The sequence below is a fragment of the Trichechus manatus genome, unplaced genomic scaffold, assembly GCF_000243295.1.
Source record: "Trichechus manatus latirostris isolate Lorelei unplaced genomic scaffold, TriManLat1.0 scaffold00038, whole genome shotgun sequence".
Taxonomy (NCBI): Eukaryota; Metazoa; Chordata; class Mammalia; order Sirenia; family Trichechidae; genus Trichechus; species Trichechus manatus.
The window spans coordinates 2,884,638-2,897,529 of record NW_004443974.1 but is presented as its reverse complement, the minus strand read 5'-3'; the positions used below and the strand labels follow the sequence as shown (position 1 = coordinate 2,897,529).

Below are 12,892 nucleotides of genomic sequence, written 5' to 3'. Positions count from 1 at the left end.
AATAGGATTATTTGTCTTTTTGTTGTAGAGGTGTTGGATTTTCTTGTAGATTATGGAGATTAGACCTTTGTCTGACTTGTACTGTCCAAAAATTTTTTCCAGTCTGTAGGTTCTCTTTTGACTCTTTTGGAGAAGTCTTTTGAAGAGCATAGGTGTTTGATTTTGAGAAGACATCCCTCTGCTTTTTTGCCTGCCTGGTTTCTTAGGAGAAATCGGCACTTAATTTTATCGAGTACCCCTTGTGTGTGATACTTAGTTTCTCTCATGTTTCTCTCAGAATCTTCTTTTTGTCCTTAATTTTTGAGAGTGATTGTAATATGTCTTTATATTGAGTTTTTTGCTCTTTCCTGGGCCTCTCAGGAGCTGTAGCCCGTTCTGTGCTTGAGGAGCCGCTGTGTTCCAGGTGGACTGCTTTGTTGGTTCAGTCTGTGCTGCACCTACTGTGATTCTCTGCCCTGGGCCCAACCGCTCATGTACTATGGCCTGCACTGCCCTCACTATACAACTTTTTCCCAGGAGTCACGAAAAGTCATGCCTTCGTTATGGTAGCCAAATTGTTCTGTCTTTGGTCCCAACTGCTCACGTGTCGTGGTCTGTGCCTCCTCTCCATCCCGTGACTGACTGTGTATTGCAGCCTGTGGTGTGTCCATTGTTCTGCTTTATCCTGGGACTCACGGCAGCCCTGGGCTTCCCACCAAAGGGCCCTGGTTGCAGCTGTCTAGTGATAGCCATGCTTAGTTGGGGAGGGGAGGGAGGTGAGGACACTTTGTGAACCTCCGCTACCCCACCGTCTTTCTGATACCTCTTTCTTGATTCAGTGTTCAATTTGGTCTATCAACTTGTTAATTGATGTCCAGTGTTCTGATATTATTCCTTTCATCAGTTTTTACTTGTTTTCTTCTGAATTTGTTGCAGCAAATGATAGCATGTGACTGCCTTTGCTGCCATTTTGCTCTCTGTCATGGATTGAATTGTGTCTCCCAAAAAAAGTGTGTATGAATTTGGTTAGGTCATGATTCCCAGTGTTGTGTGGTTGTCCTCCATTTTGTGATTGTAACTTTATGTTAAAGAGGATTAGGATGGGATTGTAACACTACCCTTACCCAGATCATATCTTTGATCTAACCTAAAAGGAGTTTCCCTCATGTGTGCCCTGCACCATCTTTTATTTCTTGTAAGATATAAAAGGAAGGGGAAGCAAGGAGAGAGTTGGGGACCTGATACCACCAAGAAAGAAGCACCAGGAGCAGAGCATGTCCTTTGGAGCTAACGTTCCTGCGCGGAGAAACTCCTAGTCTTGGGAAAGACTGATGATGAGGAGGCCTGTCCTCCAGAGGTGGCAGAGAGAGAGAGCCTTCCCCTGGATCTGATGCCCTGAATTTGGACTTGTAGCCTACTAGACTGTGAGACAATAAATTTATCGTTGTTAAAGCCATCCACTTGTGGTATTTCTATTATAGCAGCACTAGATGACTAAGACACTCCCCCTCCGGCAACTCTTGGCGTCTTTTTAACTTATTGCTGTTAAGCTTCGGAGTCCTAACATTTTATTGAGTCTTTTCCCCTGAAAGATAGGAGGGTTAGTATTGAACCAGTAGGGTAGACGTCATATTATAAACCTTTAAGGGATTGAGAAAGAAATACTTGAATATGTAGCCTTTGAAGGGACCTTCATAATGCCCTAGTTTCCTCTCTCTGTGTGGAGATTAAGTCTTTCACATCTTGGTTTCATAGGTTACTGTGCCTTAAGTTCTTAACAGTGTGGAAGCAGGAAAGTGAAAGAACCAAAGTGAATTCATTGTTCATTTTAGTGGGGAGTGATTAATAAAACTGGACCCAGACTGTGAAGTACAGGGCTAGTGGAAAATGATTCTGTTGCTTTTGTTTTCAAGTATTGAAAGTAAAACACATTACCATATTTCCAACATTGTTATATTAACAAGTTCCTGGTTGTTGAGAATAATGAAGAGGGCCAAATTGCCGGGTGTTAGAATTCTAGCATAAAAGTCTTTCAGAATAACCGTAGTAAATTAGACTAGGTTGTTAAAACATTGCTTAGATTCTTGAAGATACCAACCCCAGGTGATTATTTTACTGTGTAAGCATACTTACAGTTTTTATTTTCTCATTATCAGGCACTTACTCTTTAGGAGGTGCTGTCATTGTTAGTTGCTGTCGAGTCAGCTCCGACTCATGATGACCCCATGTACAACAAAACAAAACAAAACAAAACATTGTCTAGCCCTGTGCCATCTTCACAATCATTATATGCTTGAGTCCATTGTTGCAGCCACTTTGTATTTTGAGTGCCTTCCAATCTAGGAGGTGATCTTCCACCATTATATTGGACAGTATTCTGCTGTGGTCCGTAGGGTTTTCATTGGCTAATTTTGAGGTGTGGTTCACCAGGTCTTTCTTTCTAGTCTGCCTTAGTTTCGAAGCTCCTCTGAAACCTGTCCACCATGGATGACCCTGTTGGTATTTGAATTACTGGTGGCATAGTTTTCAGCATCATAATGAACACTCAAGCTCCCACAGTATGACAAACTGACAAATGAGTGGTAGACTTAGGATATAGTAATCTTCAGTTTGAAAGTATATGTGCTTATTTAGCGTATACTAAAGTTATTTAACAGATAATGAATAAGCCAGCAAGTTATGTAAGCTAGTACTTTTAGAATTCAGCAGTATGTAAAATATTGGCATTGTGTAAATATTTTCTTCCTCATCAACCTTTCATCTACTAGTTTTAGTATCCGTTGATGACTTTCTGAATAAATCCTTCCTCCTTCCCTTTCTCCCTCCCTCTCTCCTCCCCTATCGATCTGAGTAGATTTTATAGATGCCTGTTGTATTCAATAGGTTATAATCCTTTACTGTTTTATGGATTGAATTGTGTCTTCCCAGAATACGTGTTGTAAGTCCTAACCTCTATACCTGTGGATGCAATCCCATTTGGGAATAGGGTTTAACTGATACGAAGCCATATCAGTATAGGTTGTGTCTTAAACTAGTTGCTTTTGAGATATAAAAGGAGCAGATTAGGCACAGAAGGAAGAAGCAGGAAGCACAGTGAGGGAAGGTAGATGCCAGGTCACATGGAGATTGCCAAGGAACAGAGAAACAAAAGCTGAAAAGAGACAAGTATCTTTCCCCAGAGCAGACAGATTGAAAGACTTTCGCTAGAGCTGGTGCCCTGAATTTGGCTTCCTTAAATGTGAATTAAGAAAGTTTTAATGTTATATTTTAATCCTGATTATTTTTTTTATTATAATGGCATTGGTTATGGGTGATATTTCTGATTAAACGGTCAAGTTATAATAAACTCGACCTTAATGTGATTCGTAGCCTAAATCTAGAAGTTTCCTTAAAGTAAAATGCAAATTTAAGGAGTTAAGAAATTAACATTTTCTTCCCCTGAGAATCTAATTTTCTTACTCCTTAGTGGTGCTGTCAATGTCTTGTGATAATGTAGTATTTATTCCCTTTATAAGTCAAAAGGTTTTTTTCTTATAGTAGTGTTAGTAAAATATATCTAGGCTTTAGTTGTTTCTGGGTTGATATTTTCAGGTTTGTGATGTGTTGTTTCAATATGTAGTTTCAAAAATTCATTTTTTCAATAACAGGAAAGTCTTTTTTTTGTATTATTTATGCATGCTTCACAGAACACTTGCCATTTCAACATTTTTTACATTTAACATTGTAACATTAATTATATTGATCAGTGACATGAATTACATTCATCATGCTGTGCAATCACTGCCAATGTTTCCAATTTTTTTTCATCACCCTGAACAAAAGCTCGTTGCCCCCTAAGCAATGACTCCCCTGCTCCACCTCCCTCCCTCCCCTGGTAACCATTAATAAACTTTGGTCTCCATGCCTTTGTCTGTTCTAGATATTTCACGTAAGTGGAATCATAAAACATTTGTGACTGACTTGTTTCACTCAGGATAATGGTTTCATGATTCATCCGTGTAGCATGTATCCAGATTTCTTTTTCTTTTTTTTTAAAGGCTGAATAATATTTCATTGTATGTATTCACTACATTTTGTTTATCCATTCATTTGTTGATGGACATTTTGTTTTTTTTCCACCTTTAGGCTGTTGTAAGTAGTGTTGCAATGAACATTGGTGTACAAGTGTATGTTTGTGCTCTTGCTTTCAATTCTTTTGGGTCTGTACCTAGGAGTGGAATTGCTGAATCATATGTTAATTCTATGTTTAACCATTGAGGAACTGTGAAATGGTTTTCCACGGCACCTGTACCATTTTACAATCCCACCTAGGAATGGATGAGGGTTCGAGTTCTCCACGTCCTCACCAACACATGTCGTTTCCTGTTTTTGTGATCATCGCCATCTTAGTGGGAGTAAAGTATTATCTCACTGTGTTTTTTCCTGCATTTTCCTAATAACTGATGACATTGAGTATCTTTTCATGTATTTGTTGGCCATTTGTATTTCTTTGGGGAAATGTCTATCAAGTCCTTTGCCCATTTTTTAATTGGGTTGTTTGTCTTTTTGTTAAGTTGTCAGAGTTCTTTATGTTTTCTGGATATTAAACCCATATCAGATACATGGTTCCCCAAAATATTCTCCCAGTCTGTAGGTTGTGTTTTTACTTTATTGATAAAGTTCTTTGTTCAACAAAATTTTTTAATTTTGATGAACCCCAGTTTATCAATTTTATGTTTCATTGCTCATTCTTTTGGCATCGTATCTAGGAATCCGTTGTTAAAAACCAGATCCCGAAGGATTACTGGTATGTGTTTTTCTTAGATTTTTATCGTTTTAGTTCTTACATGAAACTGATGATCAGTTTTGAGCTAATTGTCATATATGGTTAAAGATATGGGTCCAGGTTCATTTTTTTGTATGTGGAACTTCACTTTTCCCAACATCATTTATGGTGCAGTGGTTAAGGTTGGCAGTTCAAACCCACCAGCCACTCTGCGGGAGAAGGATGTGACAGTCTGCTTCTGTAAAGATTAGAGCCGTGGAAACTCGATAGGGTAGTTCCACTCTGTCCTGTAGGGTTGCTGAGTTGGAATCGACTTGATGGCAGTGGGTTTGGTATGGAGTTTTATTCTACCCCCCTTGAGTGGACTTAGTGTCCTCGTTGAAAATAAACTGATGGGTTTATTATTGATTTGGACTTTCAATTCTATTACATTTGTTTATATGTTTGTCATTATACCAGTATCAGACTGTTTTGATTACTGTAGCATTATAGTATGTTTTTCTCCTTTTTCAAGATTGTTTTGGCTATTCAGGCTCATTTATATAATTGAAGTATACACGTCTTACTTGTATAATTTTGAAAATAGACATGTCAGTATAACCCATATATCTCTATCAAATATTGAACATTTTTTTCTTCTTGAAAATTCATGACTCGTCTCATTCCATTCCATCCGCTAGAGGAAACCACTGTTACAATTTTTCAACTTGAATTAGTTCTGTTTCAGAACTTCATGTAAGTGAGGTACATACTCTTTTGTGTTGACTTTTTTCACTCAGCATGTCTGTGAGATTCATCCATGTTGTTAAATTTATTAGTAGTTTCTTTTTATTAAAGAGTAGTGTTCCTCTGTGTGAATATGCCACAATTTGCTTAACCATTCTCCTGGTAATGAATTTGTGCTGCTTCAGTGTTGGGCTACTGTGAATAAAGTTGCTATGAACATTGCTCTACGAGTCTTTTTGTGGGCACATATGTATATTTCTTTTGGATAAATACTTAGGAGTGGAACTTTTATACTTTTCTATTGCTCATTTTTATGTCATAATAGTTCTTCTAAACTTTTAGGAGGAGGCAGAATTCAGGATAGCTTTTTTTAACTTCTGTTGTTCTTTGGTAGTGTGTAAAAATATAGCCACTTGTTTATTTACTGTCACTTCCTAGCTCCGTTCCCCTCCACCTTTTTTTTTTTTCCTGTTTCTGTTGTCTCTCAACTGTTAAGCTGATTTCACTCCTAGCAGCTTCTCGTCAGCATGAGGACCTGTCTTGGAAAGGAGTCGCTATTGGTCAGTTTAAAGTTTCATAGATTGCTCTCATGTCTTTGGGTCTTCTTAAGGTTGACCCCTTGTCTTCATTCTGTCCTCAAGTTGGCTTGCTCTGTTTTCTTGTCTGCTGTCCATGGTCTGGAAACCCTGGTGTTGTAATGGTTAAGAGCTACCACTGCTAACCAAAAGGTCGACAGTTCGAATCCACCAGGCTCCCCTTGGAAACTCTATGGGACAGCTCTACCCTGTTCTATAGGGTCACTATGAGAATTGACTCGACGTCAGCGGGTTTACAGGTCCATGGTACGGTTCTCCTTTTTGCAGGTCTGCCGTTTGTCTCATTGCTTTTTTCTGTTTATAGAACTTAGGAGTGTTGGTTGTTAGTCTTCACTCATTTGTATTTTAGCATTTGTTAACTAGTTTTAAGAATTATCCATGTGCATAGGGTTTATTGTTTTGTTCCTATTTAGTTTGGTTTGCTCTATTTTTACGTGAGAGTTCACAGACATTAAGAAATTCTGCCTTCATCCTGCTGTCTTCCTGGATTTCCATGGTTAATTTAATGTATAGTTAATGAAGTTGATTTTCTTCTCTCATTTCTCTAGAGAAAAAGGAATTGGGATATAGAATACTCATTCTTGCCAAGAGAGAGACCACCGCAGTTCAGAAAGGCAAGTTTCAGGACAGTGGGGGCAGCTGCCTCCCTCTCTGAAGCCTGGCTCAGATGTGGAGAAGGATTTCAGGACACTTCTGGAACTCAGGTAAAGTAGTTGTAAAATTATTTTCCGTGAATGCCAATCCTACTAGATTCCTGAGTCTTCAGGCCACTGTCATTATATTTGTTTGGAATTCCCTTCCTCATTTTCTTTCAGAATACTATAATTGGTGCATTACTTTTTTTATTTCTCATTCTTTGAATTCCTTTTATAATTATGGCAACTTAGGATTCACCTCTTTGTGCCATGTGGAATATTTCTTATTTCTTTGCAAATGGAAGATACACCTTGGGAATGTACTCAGAAGATCAAACTGTTGAGCACACTACTTTTCATAAGAAGTATATTTATGAAGTGTTTACATCTTCTGAACATTTTGGCTATTGAGATATTTTGGTTAAATTTTGTATATGTAGTAACTTTGAAATATGTGTAACACAGAGAAGTGATGTTATAAATTCTAAAGATTTTTTTTGTTCAAATAGTAATGTGGACCCCATAGGCGGGGTCCTCATTATTAAGAGTTATTAATATTGAATACTTACGTGAAGAAGTTTTGATCACTTAGCTCTCTCGATTTTAGAGTCTGGAAAAACATAAAAATAAACATAAGTATATAAGGATAGGTGCTCTGAGAATACTGAAATTGGTAAATAAAAGTAAAGGAAAACAGAAATGTGTTAAGGAGGGTGTAATTTAATGTTCTGAATGTTTTATAAAATATTGTTGGCTTTTAGTCCTTGTCAGTTAAAGAAATACCTTATTATCTTTTGCCTGAAGGTATTAACAGCTGAAAAGAAGACTATTACAGAAAAGCACCTTGAATTTTCTCCCAGACCCGAGGAAGGTAATGTATTTTTATTGATCTCTTGACAGAGAAGGTGTAAGGCTAGTATATCTTTCTTTGATATATTTTGTTTGATTTTTAAAAGTTATTTACATACTTTGGGTAGGCATGGTTGAAAACATCAAAACAATGTAAAAAGAACTTTTTTGAGATACCTGTATCTCATCTCTGTTAACCATCTACCTATTCTTCCTGCCCTCTGTAGGAAATTATTAAATTTCATGTGCATCCTTCCTGGGTTCACTCATCGCAGAGCCCATTAGGTTAGCTTAGGCTTATAGCTCTGGGGTTTTGAAAAAAACCCTGGCTTGGGAAATACATTTATGGCCCATCATATAAGAATTGTACTACTTCAGGCTAAAGGAGCTCTTGTGGTGTAATAGTTAAGTGCTCAGCTGCTAATTGAAAGGTTGGCAGTTTGAACCTACTCAGTGGCTCTCTGGGAGAAAGACCTAGCGATCTGCTCCTGTAAAGATTATAGCCTAGAAGATCCTATGGGACAGTTCTACTCTGTCACATGGGATTGCTATGAGTTGAAATTGATTCAATGCACCTAACAATAACACTTCAGGCTATGAAATTCTTGGTGAATTAATTAGGAAGGCTTTCAGCTATAAATAGTAGAAAATTCTGTTAGAGTGTTTGAACAAATGGGGTTGAATTTACCTCCTGCAGCTCAGTTTCTGAATTCAGCACTGCCACCCTTACTGTGGGGTTTGTTCTCATGGTTGTAAGGTGGATGTCCAGGCCAAGTTCTTGGGATGAGTGAAGACTCTAAAGATTTTCTCAAATGAGTTTTAACCTTCCTCTGGGAATGAATACCCTCTCTGGGTTCTTCTGTTTGCCAGAACCTGTCACACAGGGTCACCTCCTCTAAAGAAGCTTCAGGGAAATGAAGAAGTTTTAATTAGGTGTGTATGTGCTGCCTAAAAATAATTAAGATTTTGCTAGTAAGGTAGAAGAGGGTGGATATCAGGTGGGCAGCTGTCTCTGCTCCCACACTCAGTTACACTGGGGCCAATGTCGGGAGAATGGGGCTGGGGGCTGCAGAGGTTTGGTCAGGGTCTTGGTCCTGTTGTGTCCTGACTGTGTGATCTTGGGAAAGCAAGTTAAACATCCTGAGTTTCACTTTCTGCATCTGTAAAGTGGGCGCAGTGTGTGTTTCACTGGGTTATTATATTGTTGTTGTGGACCATCTAGTTGATTCTGACTCATAGTAACTCTATATGATGGAGTAGAACTGCACAATAGAGTTTCCTAGGCTGTAACCTTTACGGGAGCAGATCACCAGGTCTTTTCTCCCAGAAAGCGGCTGGTGGCTTCGAACTGCCGATCTTTCATTTAGCAGCCAAGTGCCTAACCATTGAACCACGAGAGCTCCTTGGTTATTGCATTAAGTGAGCTAAAAAATGTAGATAAAATGCCTAGTCCAAGAGTTTACACTTAGCAGGTACTTAATTTATGGCGGCAATTACTGTTATGTCTGAATGGAGAAATAACTGTGTGAGAGCTTGCTCAAAGTTCTACAAAGTGGAAAAACTTTCTGTGATTAACAGACTAAACATTTTTAGGTATATAATTATTTCATTAACACTTAAGGGGGTTCTTGAACTCCATGCAAGTGAAAAATAAAATTTCCCAGAATATTTTAAAATAATTCATAAAAACATTGTGTGTAAACTAGCACCCGTCTTTTTGTAATAGCCATGGTCTTCTGATGGAACTGTAGAATTTTAGTTCTCTTTTTATTAGTACCAAGTGCTATGATATTCAAAGTTCAATTTAACTCTTATATCTAAACCTTCATAATAACAAAGCAGTATTGTCTTTAAATAGATGTGGCTTATATCTTTTTCTGGAGATTTTAAATAAGTGTAGTCAAATCGGACTTTGAGGGAGAAAAACATGTTAAATAAGTTCCTACTTTGTACTTAATTACAAAAGGATCTTTATGATAATTTCTGGTTGCCAGTACATATTCTTTCCACTTTGCTATAGTTCCTACTCTGTAGAATGACCAATATATTCTGAAAGGCTGAAAGAGCTAGTATCACTGTACAGTTACTTTACATGCAACATATGGCTTGTTAAAGCAAGAAAGTATTTTTTTAATAATCTAATAAAAATTTAAAAATAGAGATTCTTAGGAAAAGAGACTCCAGGCATTTTCATTTTTAAATGAATATAACTGGTTGATTTAAAAAATAGTAGCTTCTAAAGTACCAGTTTGAGGCTTGATTTAAAAAATAGTAGCTTCTAAAAGTACCAGTTTGAGGCTTTGTATTATATAACAATTCCAAGTTAAAAATTCTACACCACTTTTAGGGCATGGAAGTGATATTTTTATGAGCGCTGGCAGACAGAGTGGGTGAACATATTTTTGCAGAGTGTTCAGAAGGGCAGAAAAGAAGGCACTGAGAACCAGAGAAGCCTGAAAAAGGAAGCGAAGACAGAAGATAAGAAGTGGTGGGAGAAGGGAGCAAATGAATGTTGACAAAAAATCTTGTCAGAAAGTTCATGGGAAAAGCAAGAAGAAAAAAACATGAGATTGAAAGAGGTTGGGTGGACCCTTGGTAGATAATGATTTTCTTTAAAGGTAGAACTAAAAAAAAGTATTTACCAAGCAAAATAAAACTGGAGGAGGGGGGACTGTTTATTTTTTCTGAAGGATAACTGCAAAGTATTTTCTCAAAGTCTTTGTTAATTGAGGCCAGAAATCTCCTGCCCTTTGAGAGGCATACTAAATTTTTTTCTTTTTTAGTCATTCCTTCACCTGTTTTTCTCCTTATTGTACCATTGGTTTCTTAAGTCCAGACCTCTTCTGTGGCTCATCCTTATGTTGCAGAGGCTAGCACAATGCCTGGCATACAGTGGGCACACAGGAATGTTTATAAATGCATGGTAACTGTTCTCACAGTCTTGCTGATGTTCTTCCTAGATATCCTCTAGAATGGACCTTGGCTTCAAGGGGAGAATTGTGTCCTTGAAAAAGATATGTTGAAGACCTAACTCTGTACTTGTGATTGTGACCCTATTATCAGTTAGGTCAGCATGAGGTCATCTTGGAGTAGGGTATGTCCTAATTCTGTATAACTGGTGTTCTTGTAAAAGAAAAGAGACACAAAGACAGGGACAGAGGAAGGATACCATGTGATGCTGCAGTTGCAAGCCCAGGAACCCCTGGGACTACCATAGCTAAGAGAGGCATGGAAAAAATTTTCCCTTACAGCCTCAGAAAGAATCAACATGGTGGCTAACACCCTGATCTCAGACGTCAGCCTCTGGAACCGTAAGGTGTTAAATTTCTATTCTTATAAGCCACTCAGTTTGTGGTATTTTGTTACAAGAGCTCTAGGAAACCAATAATAAATTCTTGGTACTGGTTTTACCTATATAAGCAGTATGGTTAAAAAAAACCAAACCGAATCCATTGCTGTCGAGTCCATTCCAACTCATAGCGACCCTATAGGACAGACTAAAACTGCCTCATGGGGTTTGCAAGGAGCAGCTAGTAGATTCGAACTGCTGACCTTTTGGTTAGCAGCTGTAGCTCTTGACTGCTATGCCATCAGGGCTATGTAGTGTGGTTAGGTGCCTATAATTCATGGCTTTTTAACGAGTCCCTGTCTCAGAATTTGAATGAGATAGCTATTAATTATTCTATCTCTTTTAATAGATGCAGCACTGGTGCATCTTAACATCACCATTAACAGAATGTCAGTGCCCCCTAAGGCAATGACTCCCTCTTTTCCTCTTCCTTCTGTCCTGTAATAAACTTTGGTCTCTCTGCATTTGCCTATTTTAGATATTTCATAATAGAGAGATCATACCATATTTGTCTTTTTGTGACTGACTTATTTCACTCAGCATAATGTTTTCAATATTCGTCCATGGTATAGCATGTATATAGATTTCATTTCTTTTTATATATTTCATTGTGTGTATTATATTTGTGTGTATTATATATATATATATATATATATGTATATATATATATATATATACATACATACACCCTACATTTTATTTATTCATTCGTCTGTTGATGGACATTTAGGCTTTTTCCACCTTTTGGCTATTGTGAAAAGTGCTTCAGTGAACATTGGTGTACAGGTTTCTGTTTGCATTCCCATTTTCACTTCTTTTGGGTATATACCTGGGATTCTCTGGTAGCGCAGTAGTTAAGTGCTCGGCTGCTAACCATAAGGTCAGCAGTTCAAACTCACCAGCTTCTCCACAGGAGGGGGATGTGGCAGTCTGCTTCCATAAAGATTACAGCCTTGGAAACCCTGTGGAGCAGTTCTTCTCTGTTCTATAGGATCACTATGAGTCACAGTCAACTTGATGGCACACAACAACAACAAAAACAAATAGCTAATGACATGGAGCATCTTTTCATGTGTTTCTTGGCCATTTGTATTTCCTTTTTGGTGAAATATCTAAGTTCTTTGCTTGTATTTTAATTGGATTGTTTGTCTTTTTGTTGTTAAGTTCTAGAAGTTCTTGATATATTCTGGATATTAAACTCTGATCAGATTTAGTTTCCAAATTTTATTTCAAATCTGTAGGTGGTTAATTAACTTTGTTGATAAAGTCCTTTGATGAACAAAGATTGTAAATTTTGATGAAGTACAACTTAACAGTTTTTTCTTTTGTTGTTCATGCTTTTGGTATCACATCCAAGAATCCATTGTTAAAAACTAGTTTCTGAAACATTACTCCTATGTTTTTTGCAAAAGATGTATGGTTTTATTTTACATTTAGGTCCTTGATCCATTATTAGTTAGTTGTTATATATGGTGTGAGGTATATGAGTCCAGCTTTATTTTTTAATGTGAATATCCAGTTGTTTCATAGTTCTGTAGGTTTATTTCTGGCCTTTTAATTCTATTCTGTTGGTCTATATGTCTGTCAAATTATACCAGTACCAGACTGTTTTGAGTACCGTTGTTTTATACTGTATTTTGTCCTCTCTTGATGATTTTTTTTCTAGATGGTCTGTCCATTTCTTGAAAGTGGTATATTGAAATCTCTATTATTGTTACAGGTGTCTTATTCTTCCTGCAATTCTGTCAGGGTTTGCTTTATGTATCTTGGGGCTATGATGTTGGGTACATATATATTTATAATTGTTGTATCTTATTGATGAATTGACCTTTTAATCATTAAATAATGTCCTTCCTCATCTCTTATATGTGTGTTTTGTCTTATATTAAAATCGCCACTCCAGCTTTCATTTGATTACTGTTTGCACGGAATATTTTTTCCACTTTCAGCCAATTTGTGTTCTCAGGTCTAAGATGTGTAAGATGTGTCTCTT

At 37.4% G+C, this 12,892-nt stretch overlaps 1 protein-coding gene across 1 annotated transcript in view; it reads left to right on the top strand.

Annotated features, from left to right (window-relative positions):
* Positions 1–12,892, top strand: part of LOC111820453 (DNA repair-scaffolding protein-like) — a 691,204-nt gene that overhangs the window by 83,300 nt on the left and 595,012 nt on the right. Inside the window, exons 3-4 of the mRNA XM_023730855.1 lie at positions 6,615–6,770; positions 7,506–7,572. Coding sequence (XP_023586623.1) covers positions 6,615–6,770; positions 7,506–7,572 — 223 coding nt within the window. The remainder of the gene's footprint in view (positions 1–6,614; positions 6,771–7,505; positions 7,573–12,892) is intronic.